This window comes from Scatophagus argus, chromosome 11, assembly GCF_020382885.2.
Source record: "Scatophagus argus isolate fScaArg1 chromosome 11, fScaArg1.pri, whole genome shotgun sequence".
Lineage (NCBI taxonomy): Eukaryota > Metazoa > Chordata > Actinopteri > Scatophagidae > Scatophagus > Scatophagus argus.
The window spans coordinates 8564638-8585331 of NC_058503.1; the positions used below are offsets into that span (position 1 = coordinate 8564638).

The following is a 20694-nucleotide window of genomic DNA, read 5'->3' on the forward strand; positions in this document are numbered from 1 at the left end:
TCACATCATCATTGGTGCATGAAAGCAGAAATATTTTTAACTTTAACTGTACTGATGTAACTAACAGCAAAAACAAGCTTTTCAGCTAGACTGTGCTCCTATAACAACACTTTTTGCTTTTTTTGTCACAGTTTCACTATCTGTTGTAAGGGTCTATCATGATAACTCAAACTTGTGATTGGAGACAAGTTGTTTTTTTAAATAATATGTTGCTGTGTTCATATTTTTAATGCTGCGTGGTGACACTAAATAACAAATAGATTCATTCCAGTACCTAAAATGTGTGAATTTCCCTCTCTGTCACCAGTCGGTGAGAACACTTTAGCCAGCAAGAACGAACTCACATAAAGGGTCTCATATTAACAACGCTAACACTCTAAAGTGAGTTTTCATCTTACTCAAGTGCAGGGCTCTTCTTATCTGAACACGTGCAGAAGTTGATGCACAAGAAACCAATGAAACATACAGACTTAATGAAACTTCCCTTTGAAAGACGGAAACACAAAAGCCACAGACACAAATGTGTGCGCCCACACGTATCATTTATCACAGTATGTGAGCATACTCTATACTCCTATGATGTTTCATTTGGGCGTCCGGCCTATGAAAAACTGTCGTGTCAAACGAAGTCTTTCTTTTGTGTCCATAATTCTACTCAACAATGTAGATAGATAGATAGATACTTTATTGATCCCGAGGGTCATGTGCATGTTAAGTGAGCTTCTACCACCTATTCACATGTGTGCTGTAATGTAAACATTCATATGTTGAGCAGGGGCTGGTGAAAGATGTGAATGCGTTGTTGTATATGTACTGTGTTACAGTGTCACACAGTTATCTGGGGCTGCCCCTGTGTTCACTCTTTGACAGGTGCCATAAACAAATAAGGGACACTGTGGGCTCCTGGGTGTGCAGCCAAAACCAAATTCCTCATGTAATCAATTTAGAGTGCTCCTCTCTGTCTCTCTAAAGACAATGCTTCTGTTTTAGAGAAGAATCTGTGGTTATTACAGGGAGGCTGGTGTCACTCCAGTTACTCAAATGTATGCAGTAAATGCTCTAATGTATCAAGCTCCTCGGGTCCATTTTTCCCTCTTCTTTAAGCCTGAACCCCTCCACCCCTACCAGAGCTATCTGAACCTGGGAGACAGCTCATATTTTATCATGACAAGGCAAAATCCATGCAACCCAGAGACGTCACAGGCCAGCATACATTAAGCACAAAAAAGGATGGACAAGACAAGCACACAAGGTCAAGATGTAGGAAGGAGAGGTGATTGCACATACATTTTTGCAGAGTAACGTAGCCCACAGCAGGAGCTAACAACAGTTGGTCATTGGTCCGTAATATGCTCTCAATCACATCCATGTTTAATGTGGTTTATATAGAATTATACTACGCAATCACTGAAACCTGCAAAGAAAACAGTCACGACGTTGATAGTTAGTTCCTCTACTGAAGTGTAAGAAAGCAAACAAAAATAGAACAAAGTCAACTTCAAGTCCACTTACTGGCTTCTTCTGTAGCTTTTTGCCTTAATGAGTGTCTGACTTTGCTCAGTTGCCTTGAACTGTATAAGTATGTCCCAACTTTGCATGATTCAGAGCACCTCTTGGATTTCAGTCAGTTTACAGAATAAAAAAAAAAATCAACCCAGGCTCCACTTACACTTGTTCTGGAAAACAAATTTAAATGGGTTGTTTTTCTGTTTTTGTTTTTTTTAAAACTGTTTTAATGTCCCAAGCTTGTTCCTGGACCTCACTGAGAAACACTGACTTACAAGAAACACAGCAAGACTTAAAAAAAATGCTCTACCATATTGTAAAATAACAGATCTAGATGTTTGTAACAAGACATACAAGGTGTTTCACTTAGCTCAGTTTATGTTAAGGTCTCGCCATCAACATGTGAAAGTGCTGTATGTTTACATTGTTAAGTTTATATCTGATATAGTATGTTCACTTTTAACACTTTTGAATACAATATCATACAGTACAGAGATTGCACACTTTTCATTTTGTTTTCTCTTGCTTCTGGATGTGAAGTGTCTTGTTCACCCCTTTGGGTGCGTGATACTTAAAAAGTATGTCTAAATATGGGTTTATGACATTGTTTCTAATATTATTTGCATAACATAGCCTAATCCGTTTCCGTGGTAAACATGATCTTTTATTTGCTGAATAAACTGTGGATAAATTTGACTGTAGAAAGTAATGCTCTTCTGAAGACGCAATTCCTTGTTCCCTTCCACACATTTCAGGGGGTGCATTCTTTTGAACAAGCTGCGCTAATAATATTTGTAGCCTACTAACAATGGATCAAATGTCGACAAACGTGCAAATGTGACAGATGACGCTAATAGTTTTGGTTCACTCTCACCAAAGTACAAAGGTACATTTCTCAGGAGTTGGTGAAGCTAAAAACAAAGTGAATATTGAACAGGTGGCACGGTGGTGCAGTGGTTAGCACTGTCGCCTCATAGCAAGAGGGTTCCAGGTTCGAATCCCGGCTCTTCTATTTGGGGTTTGCATGTTCTCCCTGTGCCTGCGTGGGTTTTCTCCGGGTACTCCGGCTTCCTCCCACAATACCAAAAAACATGCACATTAGGTTAATTGGCTACTCTAAATTGCCCCTAGGTGTGAGTGTGAGAGTGTGTGGTTGTTTGTCTTTGTGTGTCAGCCCTGCGATTGACTGGCGACCAGTCCAGGGTGTACCCCGCCTCTCGCCCGTAGTCAGCTGGGCTCCAGCTCCCCCGCGACCCTGACGGATAAGCGGTATAGAAAATGGATGGATGGATGGATGTTGACACTATGTTAAATGTTGCGCTAACAGTGCTAAATGATGCCACCATGTGGCCAAAAAACTGATGTGGGTTTAAGGGCCCCATAACTCATATACGCCCCTGTACGACCTGTATGACGCACTGGATGGTTGTGATAAAATTTCAAACCTGCGTATTTACAGCTTTGAACAGTTAAAGATGCTTTTGAAAAGAGCAAGAAGAGCCCCGGTGCTGAAAATTCACAGGGCCACTGAGTCGTGATCTCCCCGCCTGAGCTGCGTGTGTGTCATCTCTGACGTTACCGGCCCGCCTACATCGCCCCCTGTCTCCCTCAGTGACACAGACTCTCCCGCAGCTGCACGGCGGATCCACGAGTGAAGAGCCGCTCTGTGGCGGAGGGGGCAAAGCATCCGCGGCTTTCAGCGCGAGTCCTCACTGGCATGGACACCGGAGGAGAGCACTGACCATTCAGGAACCATGCCTACTGTCCTCGCTGGCAAAGGGAAACTTTCCATTGTGTGTTTTCTACTCCGATGCGCATATTCTCAGGTGAGAGGTTGCATGGAGTGTTGAATATAGCCTACTTATAAAAAGAGCTAAGAGTTATGATAATTCGTGTGAGCTTAAAGGATCATTGGTGGGTTACTGACAGATTGAGTGAGTCTTTGAATGTCCAGATCAGTGCCTGCTTAAAGTCATTTGTACTTCGAGTAGGTGCGTTTTATTTTTGCTCTTCCTTCATCTGATTACTGAAAGAAAAAGAAGGGGTATTCCTGCAGAGTCATGCATTTTGTGCTCCTGTTTTCATTAAGATTCAGTTTGCAGATTAAAAGTCTTGTCAGATTTTCCTTAAAGGCACTCAGCACAGATGGAAGTACTGAATAGAGCTTAAAAATTGAGCATAACTTCAGTAATTGCTGATACTTTAAGAATGTAACAGGTGGGTAGTAGTCTAGTTGGCTTGCATGCTTGTTGCAGGTGTTATTATGGGTTGTGGTTTGTTTGGCCCAGAGGGATTTCACTCATCAGGGTATTGCACCAGAGCTCTAGCCTATGATGCTAGTGAATGTGTGAAACACATTGCACATGATAATATCCACACTAATGGACCTGTAAGTGTAAGCTGAGGCGGCAGGCCTGACTTGAGCTTGCGCACCACCACAGGGGGATAAAATACTGGCTGTCTGTGTTTATGTTTTTCATTTAGTGCCTATGGCTTCATAACTGCCTTGTGGCTGTAACAATCAGACAGTTTTCACACACACTGTTTTCCATCCGCAGGCAGAGTGCAACCACTCAGACACTGACCTTAGTGAGTCATGCATACAAGAAGAGACAGTTTCACACAATCACACACGCTCATACACATGCATGCGCGCTGCACCACACACACACCTTCTATTGTGCATACTTATACTGCACAGATGACACATAAGATGTAGTGGGGCATGTAAGTACGAAGCAAATCAGAAAAACAAACATGGACTATTCATATGTGAAAGAAATATTAAAGACGTGAAATGCGGAAGTAAGAAGACAGTGTAAGTGGTGTGTGCTCAGCAGGTGAGGTCGTTGTAGGAATGCAACAAATTCAGATTAAAAAAAGGTCCTGACAAATACAATCAGTGTGATTACTATTATAAACGAGACACAATAAAATTCTACTTTTGCAACTAATTTATGCAGCAGGTTCATCTGTTCTCACACAAAACTCTGAAACATGTTCCCACATAAACAGAAAGGACCTGCTCACACTTTCACGAATGGGGAAGTGCAAGTAATGTAAAGTATTTGTATTTGTATTTATCTTAATGTTTGAGCAACATGGCGCGCTGCTTTCATGCACTGAATTTGAATTGTGAGCTGAAATGTGAAGGGGGGGGGGGGGTGAGATGGGGAGGAAGAGAGAGAGATAGAAAGAGCGGGGTTGCCTCATGCAGATGGAAACAGAAAGTTGCTTGCAACAGAATCAGCATCCGTCTGATCATCTGCAGCTGTGATTTCTAAGATATGAGTCATCAACGAGCTTCAACCTCCTCGCAACTCTCACAATTACTGTGTGTGTGTGAGACCCGAAGGTTTACAGTAAAGTGCTACGCTGTATTGTTGCTGCAAAAAGGCGGGAAGCAGAGTTGCAGAAGGTGATTTTTTTTGTGTGTGTGTGCGTCATTGTCATGTACCGTGAAAGTTCACATCTTAAGCAATGGCTGGTGAAAGATATGAATGAGTTTACGTAATGTATGTGTGAGTACATGTGCACGGCGATATTTACTGTTGAATGTGTGCACAGTGTGAATTTTAGACACACGGTACACTTTTCTGTAGTTTATGTGCTCAAATATGGTTTGTTTGCACAGTCAAAAACAACTCTTTCTCCTTGTGCTGGTCGTATTGATAAGTGCATTCATGTCTGTTGTTTCAACATGTTACGAAACTCCGCCAGATTATCTGTCAGTCTTAACTTCCTGTGACTTTCTCGTCATTTCCAATCACCTGTCTCCTTCTGCTTGCACAGGTAACAAGAAGCCAACACAACAGCTGTGCCAAAGGCATTCTGGAGGTAAGAAATTACTTTAGATATTTTTTCACTGCTTGACTTGTGAATTAAATTTTTTTCATTTTTAAATTGAATCACAGTAATTGCCTCAGAACACATTTCAGATTCACCTGAAGATGTTTGGGACTTTCTTTGAAAAATAATTACTCTTAATTAATCATTGATTGGCTTATCGGTTATTCAGCTACTCTTTTCAGCTCTAGTCACACGGATATCTCAGTGGGAGCTCGGTTCCCCTGAAGTGTCTCGTTATTATTTGCGTTATGTTTGAGGTTTTACAGTGCAGAGGATCACTGTGTCCCTGTGTCTCGTCACTAGTGTGTGACAGATAGCAGGAGTGCAGTAGAAGAATAGAGATACAGAACATGTGGTTGTGAAAGGTGGGAGGAAGATAGCAACACATGACGCTCCACCTGGGAGACCTTGTTGTTGTTGGAGGAGGAAAGGGGGTGAGGGCAGGTGCTGTGTCCTTGGTGACTGAGGGAGGAAAGATAATGAAGTGAAAAGATGAGCAGAGGGAGGAAATACTTGCTCTCCGGAGGCTAACTGTAGAGGATGGGATGAGGGGAGAGGAAAAGTGGAGGAGAAAAGGTTCAGAGTCGCCTGCCTGCTTCATCAAAATATGTCATCTCACGAGCGTCTTTGGATTTTAATGAATGAAACCGGGAACCTTCCTTTTAGCAGACTCCCATTGGAGTTAAAGAAATAGTGTGGCATTTGGGAAATACACTTTTTTGCTTCTTTACTGAGACTTAGATGAAAAGATACGCTGCATTCCATTTAACTAGGAAGCTGGAAGTTGGAGCCAGAAAGACCAACATGGATCAGAAAACCAACATGGATCACTCTAGCAATTTGTTAGCAATACCAGCCGATAACAAAGCATTACATGGTATTTTGCACACACAATCATTGTGACAAGAGAAAAAAAGTTGGACGCAACAGTGTGTGCGTGTGTCTGATTTAATAAGACACAAATAAAATAAAAGTGCTAATAAACTGTATGCTGTGGAGCTTTCACTATCATCACTACCATCCTCAGGATTTTGAAGATGGGATTGGTGAGGTTCTGCCAACTTTCTGAGTTGGAAATCTGATTTCTGGGTGATGTTCTAGTTGAGATTTATGACTGTTCAAATGGGATGCACCAAGAGATACCGCTCTCATGTCTGCATACTATATATGAAACTATAGGCAGTACCTGGTTAGCTTAGCTTATCATAAAAATTTGAAGTGATGGAACAGCTAGCCTGAATTAGTTGGAAGGTATTACAATCTTTCTAAAACTCATTAACTTGCATTTTGTTTTTTAAAATACACACAAAAACTGACATGTAAAAATGACTTGTTGAGGTTTCTCAGCACACCAACACACACACACACACACACACACACACACAAATAGTCACACAATCCTCAGACATCTGAGCTGATAAAACGGGACCTTTTCCAGAGCTTGCTCACTGTTTCGTGCCCCCTCTCGCCCAGTGATCGTCACACACATGCACATAACACACCGATGCTTCCACATTATGACGGAGACGGGGAACCAGATCATGCTAACATGGTAAATGAATGGCACACAAAGGCCATTTTGTCAGCATCCATGAGGCCTGGTTTGTCTGAGTGTGACTGCAGGCAATCTAATCAGCAGAGATTATAATCAGAGCAGGAGCAAAGAGTGGATGCAGAGCTCGCTCCATGTGGCTGGTTTCCTCTCGAGTACCATGTAGAGCGAACAAATAAGAAATGGGATACATTTTCATAATAGTCCAGGTGTATAATCATGTGTAATCAGCTCAGACTCTTCCATCTTCCCTCAGTGTGAGACGTGCAGTGTGAGACAGACTGTTACTTTCACTCAGCTGTGAGCATCCACCAACACATGTATTTGAAATATCGAATAATTTGTCATTTGAAAGTTGTCACCTTTTAGTCAACGCTGGGCTCAAACCCTGCACATCGCTATCTACATTACCACCCTCTTTTTCATACCACGTCAGGTTTTAATCTGCATCAAAAACATATAGTAACAGACAGTCATACTAACTCAGAGGATGAGGCCATGGTTTTTGAAGAACTTCCGTCATGCATGGGAATAGAGAGAAAAGAGAGTTGTTGCTGTACCGCCACCTGTAGGTGATACACCATCAACTCTTGCATGATAGTTAGTTTGTAAGCTAAATTTGGCCAAAACTCTACAGTTTGTTCAGGAGTTGAAAAACAGCTAACAGCAATTTTCATTATAAATGAATGAATGGATTGTGTATGGAATGTATGGAGCTGCTGCTGCATGCACCAGAGCAGCTACTTCAGCAGTAGAGTGGCGGTATTATCTTTAACTTGCTTACTAAATGAACAATACGCACACCTTGGTGTACAGCCCACACTATACACTGTGACTAACCCATATTTATATGAACTGATAGCAAGGTTCAGCTGACCATTGAGCTGCACTATAATTTGTGGAAATGGGTTACTCCTAATTGAAAGAAAAATTAATCAAGTTGAAATGGCAGATTTAGGATGCCAGGAGTTTCTGCATGTGAGCACCATTAATCACAGTGGCATCTTACAATTCACCTTTGACCCCTGCTTCTGTTGCACAGGACATGACTCAGTCCTGGCCATCCCAGCAAGCCTTAGGGGGTGACCAGGCCCAACGAATCCTCTACAACTCAAAGGTATGTGTGTGTGCGTGTGTTGTGGATATGTTTGTTTAGCTTTAATAATTAAATTGGAACTGCACCGATTTTACTTATTTCAACCTGTTCACAAAGCTTGGGAAGTACAACTGCACATGTGCAAAGCCTCTTGTGGCCCCGCAGGGAGCTGCAGTAAGTCTGATAAACTGTCTCAAGTGAGGTCAACTGAGGACATGTCTTTTAGGGTCGGAAGTTTGAAAATGAAATCAGTTTGCAAGTGTGAGGACAGAAGGACGTGAGCCTCTTGACGGTAGCGTCTTGAGGCAACAGTAGCCGTTACTAGCATATTGCACCCAAAACTTCAACATAAACAAAAACGTTTGTGGACAGGTTGCATTCTGGGTAAAGTAGACACCAGGTTTAAAGATGGAAGAAGAATGAATGGCATAAAAAATGATTTTGACCTTTTTTTTTAGTCCATCTTGAGTCTGATCATTTTATACTGTAGTGAAATACTAAACCTGTATTTAGCCCTGCCTGCAAACAGAAATGTTTACTTACTATATTTTGTTCTCCCTCTTTTCAAAGGAAGCAAAACTACCAAGTGCACAACAAAGTCAAAGTATGTATTCTCAGACTTAAAGGTTTTCTAACTGATATGTGCAATCGTTATGTTTTCTATTAAGAAATGGTTTGCTGCCTGGTTTCTCTCTCTCTCTCTGTCTTTCTATAAGGTCGGGGAGATGTTCAGCTGCGAATGACCCGTCACCCTCTCCTGGCACCTCACAAATCGTAAGTCAGACATGAGGAAACATGATCCACAGTAGGTCATGAAACCTGAGCTGCCACTGCAGCATGCAAACAGATGATATAATATACCATGGAGATCATTTGTTTTCTTCTTATGAACATAGGTACAAACATGGACATCATCATCTGTACAGCCATAGGGAAAAGCATTAATAATAGTGAAAGGGAGAGACAGGAAGTAGGCACGTATAGAGTCAGCCAACACAGTGTTTAAGGCTGCATAACTTAGGTCAGGTCAGAGGTCAGTTAACATTCTTGAATGCTGTCAGTGGAGACTGATGTGCTCCCGTTTGTTACCTCTTTACATCCTCTTTTTAATGTGAAACACATGTTCTGTGTTGTAAGCCAACTGCGTGTTCCAAGTTATCACACAAACGTTGTTACGTAACACAGCTTCTAAGACATTATTATAAACTTCGAGTAAATATTTTGTTGAACGAATTTTTAGCTTTATTTCCAGTCTAACTGAAATGTGTTTAGTTGTGTATAAGACAAAAGTATGAATCTTAATTAGTTATTGTTATGTTAAAGGTAAATTTATGTGGGTTTGATTTCTAATTTAAGTTTTAGAGGCTGACCAAGTTAAAAAAAAGAAGAAAATCGTATTAGAAAATCATATTAGTTAATGTAGTGTATTTGATATCGATGAAAATGAATATTCTCAAGAGGTCTTAAAAGGGTTGGAAACACCCCTCCAACACGCTGGATTACAAACAGTGACAGTGCTGTCCTTATGAATGATATTGGGTGTCAGCCATGATCTGACAGGTCCACATTAAATACAGTTTCTTTGCCAATAGCAGTGTGTGATATCAGAATCGGTATTGGGAGGGAAAATGTGATCGGTGCATATCTCTGCTGACAGTGTGTGATTTTTCTCACCGTGTGCCTCTTTGCTTACAGCATGCTTGCTGATGATCTGAAGCTGAGCAGTGATGACGAAGACACTCAAAGAGTAGGTGACACTGCATCTTTTTCTGCAACCACAAGAAAACGTGCTTTGAAGACAAAATCTCAGTTCTGTTAACTTCTGTTATTTCTGCTTAGAACCATTAGTGTCATCATTTAGTCAGATAGCTTATGACGGATATGTACGGATGAGGCACAAAGACCGAGTTGGATTTTCACATGCAAAACATTTTGATTCTCCAAAAATATGTTATTTGACAGTATATAAAAGTACCTAAAGTTGTTGTATTGTTATTTTTTGTTTTGTTTTTGCCTATGTATCACCAGAACACGCATGTTTCGGCAAGTAGCCGTGTCTTGTAATCCCACGTGGGATTGGCAACATGTTTGACATGACACAGAAACAAAAACTCATAACTAACCATCTAGTTTTGACCTAAGCTGGACATGTCCTCATGCTACTGTGTATGCTTGAGGAGGCAGAAAGGCAGTGACAGGACAGAGAGGGAAAGTTTACTGAAAAACAAAACAGAGACTATGACTGGAGTGTTTGGAAGCTCCTGCTGAAGGATGCCTGTTTTTCTGGTATTGTTTAATGGTAATGTACACGCCCCTCCATACTTCCGTATTTGCTACTGATCATATTAAGACAGTAACGCATGAAGTGTAGCTATTTGCTCACTGTGCTGCTGTTGTGGATGACGAGTTTCTTTTTTTCTGTTTCCTGAAGGCGACTCATGAGTCAGCTTCCTGGGATGGACACAGGTACTCACTTGCAAATACAATTGTGTCTGTAAGCACAAGTTCAACTGTATGAATAGCTGTATGCTCGACTCTGCCGTGGACCCACGCTGACCCCACTCTGATGTTTGTGTGTGTGTTGACTGACAGCCTGTCAGCACAGCGAGCGCACACACATGGCAGGAGAGTGAGACATTCCAGCTCGGACTCTTCAGGCTCAGAGTGCTCCGTTGAGTCGGGCAGCAGTAGCCTTCACTCCCGGAGCCCCAGCCAGAGCCCAGAAGTTCACACAGATCCTTTGTCGCCTGCCAGTGAGCAGCCAGCATGCAACAGCAAGGAGGTATGAACGCTGAACATCAGCCTCCTCCTCCTCTTCTTCTCTCTGTCTTCTCCATCTGCATCTCGCTTGCCCGTCTCTTCCTCTGGTTGTGTGCCTTTGGGTGAATTCTCTACAGGGAGCGGTGGCCTCGAGGCAGCTGACAGCAGGTGTTGGGAGGGACAGAGGAATGAGGAATGCATCTAAGTTGGAGAGGAGGAGGAGGAGGATGAGGGTCGAGGGGCAGAGGTAGCTTTGGGAATTAGTGCCTTGGTGTCATGTCAACAAAACTGTTCTCAAAGAGGAAAGCCCTCAGGACGTGGAACTCATCAAGTGAATCTATAAGTAAAGCTACCTTCTCTTTCAAGATAACAGAGAATGTAGACTACTTGCATATCATTACCTCAGATAAATCTTGGTCTCTGGGTGTAGAGCATGATAGGTATGATGACTTTTTGGAGGTGTAGGGCATTGTGGGGGTTAGTTTGAAATGTATGCAGTGTGAGGAATGAAGGGCAAAACTGCTCCTCTTTTATGAATGGAAGGCCCTGTACGACTTAGTGGACTTTATTACTAAACATGCGCTACGTTGGGCGCCTATAGAGGGGGAGGGACTGGAGTGCATGCTTGGGTGTTGAGGGTGGGGGGGGGGGGGGGGGGGGGGGGCGGGGGCGGCGCATGTGTTTTTCATTTACGTGGACTGTTTAAATGTCTCTCAAGGAAGAGCTGGGGGTTGGAGTTATGGAAGCAGCAGAGTTCCAGGTATCAAGAGAAAGAGGGAGGGACAGAAAAGAAGGAGGGAGGGCAGCTGAGACGGCACAAGAGATGCAGTGTCTCCTCTGGAAAGAGGGCGAGGGATGTGGGGAGGGTGGTCACTGTTTGACTTGAGGAGCAGAGGTTTAATTTAGCTCCCTTTAGCTCCAGTAAAGAGAGAAAAAAGTGAACGCGAGAGTGAAAGAAAGGAGTTTGCTCTCCAGCCGTGAGTACCCACTTTGTTTTTTAAATAGTAAAAACTCCTGCTTTCTCTTGTGTTCTTCTCATTCTTACGGTTACGAAGCCAGTTGTTAAGCAAACATTAAGTGAGTCATTTGGCATAATTGGATGGGGGTTGAGCTTCTTTGAGCACAGATGGGAAATGTGGGACAATGTAGTAAGTAGACTGTTGAAAGAGGTTTATAACATCAGTTGATTTTTTTATTGAACACTTTTTAGAAACAAGTTATGATCCAGATATGACATTTGGAGTTCGAATTGTTTTAGTTGTAGCTGAGTGAGTGAAGAATTCGTCCCTGTGCTGTGAATGTAGTGCAGTTCAGATAGTTCTACTGCAGTGTGACAGTGTTGTGGTGTCTGCCCACACACAAAAAATTGTTTGATTCCTCTCATGGTTGAATGTAAGGCTAAGTGATCTTACATTCTCTGCTTGCCCCCCCCCTCAGTTTCATCTCTTTTCATCTAGTTTTATATCTTAAGTTATGTATAAAAAGATATGCATACAGTGTTGAAATATAACAAAGTACATTTACTCATCTACTGCATGTAAGTACTGTTGTGAGATATTTTATTTGAGTAATTTCATTTTCTCGTACTTAATTCTTCTACTTCACTACTTGGAAGTTTATGTTAACCTACAATATAATGTATGCAGGTATGAAATTGCATAATCTCCTCTTCTTTTACTTTTAATAATTGGAGCAAATTTTGTTGAAAATATTTGAATCCAATTTTTAATGGGATACTTTTTTTTTTAAACACCATTGTATTATTATACACATCTTTCACCATTGCATGTATATGTGCAAAGCCTCACTATTATACTAACAAAGATTTGTTTTAAATTAATTTAGTGTATGATTTGACATTTGTATTTTTCTTCTTCTGTGCTTTTTAAGACTGACCGCCCGTCTGCTGCCCAGTGGCAGTTGGATAAATGGCTGAAGAAATCCCAGAAAAAATCTGAAAACAGTGAACAGGATCCTTCCCAGAGCATTTCAGGGCGCCATCTCTCTGCCCACACCCAGCGAGCCCCATCTCCAGCCAGGTCCTGGGACATTAATCAGGAATACAGCCCTAGCCAAAGCCCTGTTCTTAGCCCACAATTCCATTACAGCCACAACAGCCCCCTTCCTAGTCCTGGTTATAGCTACTGCCCTAGCCCCAGCCCATTCCCCAGCACCTGTCCTAGTCCTAGCCCCAGCCCCAGCCCGAGGCATAGCCCAATTCCTAGTCCAGTTCCAAGTGTTTGCCCGAGTCCGCATGCAAGCCCAAGGGCCAGCCGTAGCCCTAGCCCGATAACTAGAGATCCTCCAAGAAGTCCTTCTCCCAGGGTTCGACACTACCCTGAGGTTCAAAGTCAGAATCGAACACAGTCTAGTCGAACAAATAATACCCACAGGGCAAAAATAAGGTCATGGATTGGCCCATTGCCTAACACTAACACCAAGAGCAAGCCTACAAACAGTACTCATCTTCAGCCAACTCATCAGCACAGGCCCAAAAATCGACCCACACAAAACCAAGACCAGAGTCAAAGCAAATCCAAAGCCCCTGCTGTTCTAAACTCTGACCAGAGTCACAGCCACAAATCTAGACCCAAGCCTAACTTTCATCCCAGCTCTCAAAAGCTCTCTGAGGCTCCCAAATCCAAGCACACACCACATTGTGAGCAAATCCAGAGCAGCGGATCAAGCCACAACTCCAAACACAAGGCTAGAGCTTCACTTCAGTCTAGCTCACAACATAGCCCTACCAGAGCAAAGCAGTTAGCTCCCACTAGTAGTGAAACTGACCCTGGTCATAGTTCTCATTCCCAATCTACCTCTAAAGCTGCTGCTAATTCTAACACTGGGTTGAGCTCTAGATCAAACCCTAGCCTAAAGCCTAGGGTCAAGTCGTGGGGGGTTTCAGCCCCAACTTCTGTGCATGTTGACCTTACAAAAACAGCACAGAAGAAATCTCAGTCCAAGGAACAAGAGGTGGAACACAGAGGAGATCGTCTGACCCAAGCAGAGGGGAGAAAACAAGAGAGAAGAGAAGATAGACATAGGGAACAACTACAAGGGAAACAGGAAAGAAAGGAAGACAAGAGGCTGGCGGAGGAGCAGCTACTGAGACGTCCCTGGATCCAGAGTTCGACAGAAGAGGAGGAAGAGGAGGAGGAGGGAGTGATAGAGAGGCAGAGGAAGAGAGAAGAGACATCGAGAGGGGAATACAGTAGGAGGAGGGGGCAGCAAAACAGACGCGAATGGCAAACAGTCCAGGCACAGCAAAGACCATCTACCAGCACCGAACGGCATCGCCTTCAAGACAACTCACACCACCACCACGGCAGGACCAAAAAGGGAGGAAGAAGTGAGGAGGAGAAAGAGTTAGAGCAAGACCCTTTGCCTCCTCCATCACGTTCCCCAACTCCTCATAGACCGTCCTCCTCATCCTCTGCCTCCTCCTCTTCAAATTCAGATTCAGAATCTGAATATCAGGCTCCAGTCACCAAAGTTTCAGCAGACTCCACCTCTCACAAGAGACTCATCAAAAGAGGGCAACAAGGCCCAGGCACAACTGGCACCAGCAAGTCGAAGGTGGTGCACCCCAGAGGACCCAGCTCGACTAATCCACCTGAGGGGCAGCAGAGCGAGGGGAAGCAAAAACTCTACACCCTGGTCCCATTTGGGCGAGGTGAACAGGCTACAGCGCCTTCCCAGCGTGGACTACGAAATCTTGTGGTCCATATAGACCTCTCTCTTCTCAAAAGGGTCCCGGACAGCACTACAAGCCCCACGGCTAAAAAGCCTTCGTCTTCCTCTTCGTCAACCAAGGACAAGCCAAAAGAGGCTATGAAACAATTGTATGTTCCTGAGACTGGGACGAAAGATGGCAAAAGGAAACGCAAGGTAGACAACATGAAAACTTGTGTTTGTTTGAATTTGATGTGAAAATGCACACGTTTTGATGTATTAATATGGGACAGAAAGTGCTGATTTAGGCTTGTTCTTCAAAGCATGTGTGTTTGTGTGTGACCAGCTAGAGAATGGTGTATCACACAGTGAAAGCAAGAGGAGTGTTCCTTTTACAAATGACCTCCCAGGCCGCACAGAGTCTTCATCTCACATGGCTGAGCCCAACTTTGTGACTGAGACCACACACAATGGGTAAGGAAACAAACACCAGACACACCACTTTGTCAAGATCATGCTGTATTCACTATGCAAAAATTGTATTTTTATTAACATCCCATGTTTATATCAATCTACATATGTGGAACACAAAGTGTGTGGTTGTGTGTACTTGCAGGTACTTGGCAGAGTACTTGGACAGCAAGAGGCCACTGACCCCCCTGTCTCCACTGTCCGACAACCCGGAGTCCATCAAGCCTCTCTCCAAAACAAAGACTTCAGAGCAGCCTCACGTCCATATCCACAAGAACAGAGACAAGAACAGAGATTCTGCCATAAAGGTGATGCAAAAGAAATACATATTTAGATCATCCCACCTCCACTGTGTAGAACATATTAGTTTATTTCACCTCTTTTTGACTTGTATGCTCAGCCCAAGATGGAGGTGGAATGTGTTAAAGTGTCAAGACAGCCCCAACCACCATCTGAGTCTTGGGGCCCTGCAGGACACAGGGGGGCCATGCCAAACAACGAAACGTGAGCAGTCACACCAAATCCACACAGTGCATCACTGCATAGCCCACACTACTTGATGTTCGTCACAAACAGACTCATCAGACATCTGGGTGTCGGGACTCACTGAAGACATTAAAACAAAGTGACTGCACTGCTCTTTTTTTCATTTTTCTGTCCATCTTCCTAGTCCACACCATGCTGAGTACTACTTACATGAGGCTAAAAGGATGAAGCATCGTGCAGACGCAATGGTGAGTCCTTTGGCTGAATGTTATTAATGACAGCGAAGCAAAAATGTGGTGTTGAACAATAATCCTACATTTTGAGAAACACAGCTGTTGTCTTTCTCACTTAGGGAATGATGAGAAGTTGAGCAACAGTTAAATCTCTGTGTGTTCAGTAAGCAAGCAAACAAACTTTATTTACATAGCACACATTATGTCTTGGTCAACCAGAAGCCATGCGTATTTTTTACTATGACCCAAACAATGAATAAGCAAGTCAGTTCAAAGCAGAGAAGCAAAAAGATTTTGAATTTTGTAATTAAGCAGTTTGCCCGCAGTCTTTAAGAGTGAGGATGACGTTGTAGACAAAAGATAAATTCATGTATACATTTTTTTCCGTCTTCCTCAAACAATAGATTGTACAATAGATTTATTTTTTAATGCAAATTTCTTTTGCTCCGGATTGTAAGGAGAAACTAAATATATGCAGCAGACGCTGGTCCAGGACATGTTCAACCTGGTTTAAATACACACATTAAGAGTTTTCCAAAATTGTCTTGCTGGCTAGCAAGGGGACTGGCCAGTGAATTGTGTCTGTATGGATATTTTCGTGACCTCATAGATGCTGTCTGAATCAGAATTAAATATATTTGCCCAGAGAGACACCAGACTTTAAACCTAATGTTTCCACGGTGCTGTCCACTAGCCACCCAGGAAAAGGCTAGGACAGTAAACTTAACATACGAGAATGAAAAAGAAGAGAAGAGCGGAACCACACGGCTGCACTTTTGATGGAAATCACCTTTGATAGAGTGAGCTTAACTGTTTCCCCTGTGAACAGCTTTAATGCTAAGCTAAGCTAGCTCTACTGAATGCAGAGATTTGAAGACCTCCTCATGCTAATTCCTCTAAAAAACATATTAGAGTATTTCCTTTAATGTTTGATCCTCTCTTTGCTTGTGTTGTTTGTGTTTTTTCCAGGTGGACAAACTGGGGAAGGCTGTGAATTACATTGACGCTGCTCTCTCCTTCATGGAATGTGGGAAGGCAATGGAAGAAGGGCCGCTAGAGGCAAAGTCTCCTTATACCATGTACTCAGAGACAGTGGAGTTAATTAGGTGAATTATGCAAAAACGGATACCAGTAATATCGATTTTGGACGTAGAGACAAACACTCGCAGACGCATATACATACACATGAACTGCTGCTTCATTGTTAACAGTCCTGTGTCTTAAGGTATGCAATGAGGCTGAAGAACCACTCTGGCCCTGGGGCGAGACAGGAAGACAAACAGCTGGCAGTCCTGTGGTGCGTATGTCCTCTTCTGTGTTTATACTACATCTATCATCACACTCAAGAACCGGCATTTTAGAGATGATTTGTGGTCCATCTGAGCTGCGCTTGTGTGCCCACAGTTTCCGATGCCTTGCCCTCCTTTACTGGCAAATGTTTCGTTTAAAGAAAGACCACGCACTGAAATACTCCAAAGTTCTGCTGGACTACTTTAAGGTTTGTCTAAAAACAAGAAGTCTGCTGTGATATCGTCATTGTAATTTCTGGGCAGATTTTGGTACAATGTAAACATTTGGTCTTGTTTATGGTGTCATTACAGAGTTCCCCCAAAGTGCCTTCTACAGCACCCTGCTGGAATGACTCTGAGAAGTAGGTGGATAATACCCTCAGATTACAGTCTCTCTGTTTAATTCCTTTGCTTTCAGCAGCCACGGAGCCTTCACTGACCACCATCATTCTGTTGTGTTTTCAACTCCCAGGGGTACAGGAGGACTGCCTTCTTCAGTTTCACCCAGTGCCAAACACCTTAAACAGGGTTCACATGGGGGCAACAACTTACCCTCTCTCATAAGCATTCCCCAACGTATCCACCAGATGGCAGCAAATCACCTGAACATTACCAACAGTGTCCTGTACAGCTATGAGTACTGGGAGGTGGCAGACAATCTTGCAAAGGAGAATAAAGGTATAAAAGCTCAGCTAAGCCACACATCCAATGTATATGAGATAGAAAGTGTGAAATTAGGCCACACATGTGAAATGAATCTGTTTCATCTGCACATGACACCTGAGGTTTTATAATTCCTTCCATTTTCATTACAGAGTTCTTCAACTACTTGAATACTTTGTCTGGACCATTGACTCTTCACAGTAGCATCGCCCATGCAGTCCAATACACCAGACAGGCTCTTCAATGGATACGCATTAGTGCCAAACTTAACTAACAAGGAGAGATTTGACTTTCAACTGCTCAATGGATCTCCAGGCCTTATTTAGAAAGAGACAAAACTGTGGATCTCTCAGCAGCTGACAGGACTGCATTGAGACCTGCTGCACTGTGTGAGATAGAGTTGGATGAAATCCCATAGAGCTTGATCATCCTCATAGGATGTTGGGGGTGTTTGCCATCCCGGTCTTGCTGTGTGCAAAGCCTTCTGAAGGAGCAATCTTCTCACAGATGAACTACACGCACCTTCTCCTTCATTGTTGGATTTATCTGGAGAGTTGTGTGTGCGTTATGGATTTGAAGTCTTCAGTCATTTGCCAAATGTCTCATGGTGACACAAACAGGATTCATTTCTACTCACTTGTATGTGCAATTTCACGTGTGAAGCCTTTTTATACTTTGGAATGAATCATTATTCAGTGCACTATTCCTCTGGGGCCAAAACGGGAGAAGATGCTAAAAAAAAAAGACCAACCGATCAGATACCACTTTGTCCACAGTAGAAACTTTGTCTGCATCTTTTTCTAATGAAGGATTGAAGGACTCTCGTTTTTAAATCTGATATTTTCACTTGTATGTGTTTTTACTGTGCAATATTTGATGGATTATCTGTTTTTAGAGAAAAAAAATGTTGAAGAGCAAAAACTGTTGGTGAGCCTAGTTGCCAACATTAAAGGTCCCTTTTATGCAAAATGCATTTCTGTCCCTGTGTTGAATGTGGAGTTATGCAACTGAATGAATACTGAAGTTCAGGGGATCACTCAGACTTCATCTTGGTAAGGTTAAGTTTTCTGGTTTTGGGAGTACGTATTTTAAATGTGCAGCAGCTTGTAACACGACTGACACGGGTAGCATCGCTATCAAAGTGATACTCTTTCGGGTCTTAATTTTGGTGATTTTTTGAAGTCATCTGTGGCTCAGCTACATTCAAGTCTGTGAAAACCCTCTCAAAATGGATGATGGTAAATCAAACTATAAAGAGGTGTTTTATCCCATGAAAAGACTAGCCTGACGACCAAACAGAAATGCTGTTTCACTTTCATTCTTCTTTTTTTTTTAAAAATATTATTTTAATTGCTTGACAAAGAAAAGATGCAGCAGTGATTCAGAGCTATGAAATGTGACATTCTGCACATACACTCACATTAAGCTACTCTCTGATACAGTGACCTTTACATAACTTCTGCTAATTATATATGTATGACCAAAGATACCCCATATAATGATGTTGTGTATATCCAGTGCCTGCAGCAAGCCCGGTCTTTACATCACAGTGCATAGCTTTCTCCCTGAAGTACCCATTGATGTCTGAGAGAAGCTCCCAAGCATCTCACTGATTATCCTGCTTTTATCGTCTCACAGTGTCTTTTTATTTCATTATATTGACCAGAGGACATTATATTTGCAGGGTGTTTTTGATTTCTGTCACTTGTGTGGAAATGTATTGGTGCATATCTCTAGGAAAGGTAGAGGATCCTGTAGGCTGATTCTCTCTTTCACTGGCTTTGTTGCTATCACTGATACACACAAACACACACCAGGCGTAAATGACTGTGTGCGTATGAGTCAGACTCATTAGTCAGTGCAGTTGTTGCAGATACCTCCCTCACACACCACTCTCTGACTCTCCATCACTGCAACTACTTCCTGCTGCACCGACACAGAAGTCGCGCATGTAACTTCGGCATGTGATGTCTGGTACCATAGCAACAGAGAACAACCAATAAGGGTGCTCTTCGGGACACGACAAGCCTTGGGTCAATAACATCCTGGTTTCTTTAATTCTGTGAAATGGGGTCTGTTGAAAACTAATCCAGCTATACTGTATACATTTTCTTCTTACTTCCCTGCACTGTGACCTATCGTTATTCCATTGTCCTAAAACGAAAGGTGATTATTGCACACATATAAGTAGAGCAGGAGTTTTGAAGTAAGTCAATTTCAAAAAGCCACTACATATTAGTTCAGTTCCAGCACTGACATACATGTAAAAAATAGGTTTTTCTTTTTTTTACCATTCTGGCTCTAATGAGTCATTACTGCGTCCATGCGAGGTTGTCAGAGTGGACCACTAACAAGTTCACAGCCGTCCCTGACGCTCCTGGCTCGTTCAGGCTGCACGTGTTTCTGCGTCACGGCCGTCAGTGCCTATGTGCCGGGCCGTCTGAGGACAGCCCTAGCGGAGCCAGACAGTACACACAACGAAAAAAAAATCCCAGTCTGGTCTTGATCGACTGTCTACCGCAGGAAAGCAGGCGGTGCGGGCGCATTAGCGCCGTGTACACAAACCCTCCTGACTTAAGCCACGCGGAGACATTTTTTCAAAGGTGAACAGTCTGCCTGAGTGCGATAACCCACGGTTACTTTAACATCAAACAGCCTCACGCCAACCACTCTCTTGTTCGTGTCGAGCCCAATGAGTGAATTGGTGTTAAAGTCTCAGAGTGGGCGGATTAAAACTGTACACAGCGTCCAAGAGCTGCCCTACAGTCATTTCAGGTGACATGCACTCGGTTGCCCGCACAGTGGCAGCATTACAACGCAGCTCGAAGCTAAAAACAAGGAGTCGGGCGATAAGCTGGATCAAGTTAGCTGAGAAAAGCTACACGCAAACCGGAAGTTTAGCGTATTTTTCAAAAATAAAATAAAATACAGTTTTTAATTGGACAAAATGCGATATGCCTTTCCGAAAAATAATTATACAAGATTAAAATCCCAGAAAATATCCCATGCATTTCATAGCATTATTGTTTCCAGTCTAAACAATACAATATATAGACTAGAAACAATATAAAGCAAAACAATAATGTTCAAACATCAGCACTATTTAGAGACTCGCTC

The 20694-nt window shown here is 42.8% G+C and overlaps 1 protein-coding gene across 1 annotated transcript; it reads left to right on the forward strand.

Moving 5' to 3' along the window:
* Window positions 1–3113: 3113 nt before the first annotated feature.
* Window positions 3114–19386, forward strand: aff3 (AF4/FMR2 family, member 3). The gene is made up of 19 exons (XM_046404742.1): window positions 3114–3332; window positions 5299–5343; window positions 7950–8024; window positions 8574–8607; window positions 8720–8777; window positions 9699–9750; window positions 10435–10469; window positions 10596–10785; window positions 12654–14651; window positions 14782–14909; window positions 15052–15214; window positions 15307–15410; window positions 15577–15640; window positions 16595–16731; window positions 16851–16922; window positions 17030–17123; window positions 17227–17276; window positions 17387–17592; window positions 17730–19386. The coding sequence occupies exons 1-19, from the start codon at window positions 3261–3263 to the stop codon at window positions 17849–17851; spliced, it is 3699 nt and encodes a 1232-aa protein (XP_046260698.1). The 5' UTR covers window positions 3114–3260; the 3' UTR covers window positions 17852–19386.
* Window positions 19387–20694: the final 1308 nt, after the last annotated feature.

Coding starts and splice junctions, on each gene's coding strand:
- aff3 (XM_046404742.1), top strand. CDS start 3,261: ATGCCTACTGTCCTCGCTGGCAAAGGGAAACTTTCCATTGTGTGTTTT. Junction 3,333..5,298: donor TCCGATGCGCATATTCTCAG/GTGAGAGGTTGC, acceptor CTGCTTGCACAG/GTAACAAGAAGCCAACACAA. Junction 10,470..10,595: donor GCTTCCTGGGATGGACACAG/GTACTCACTTGC, acceptor GTTGACTGACAG/CCTGTCAGCACAGCGAGCGC.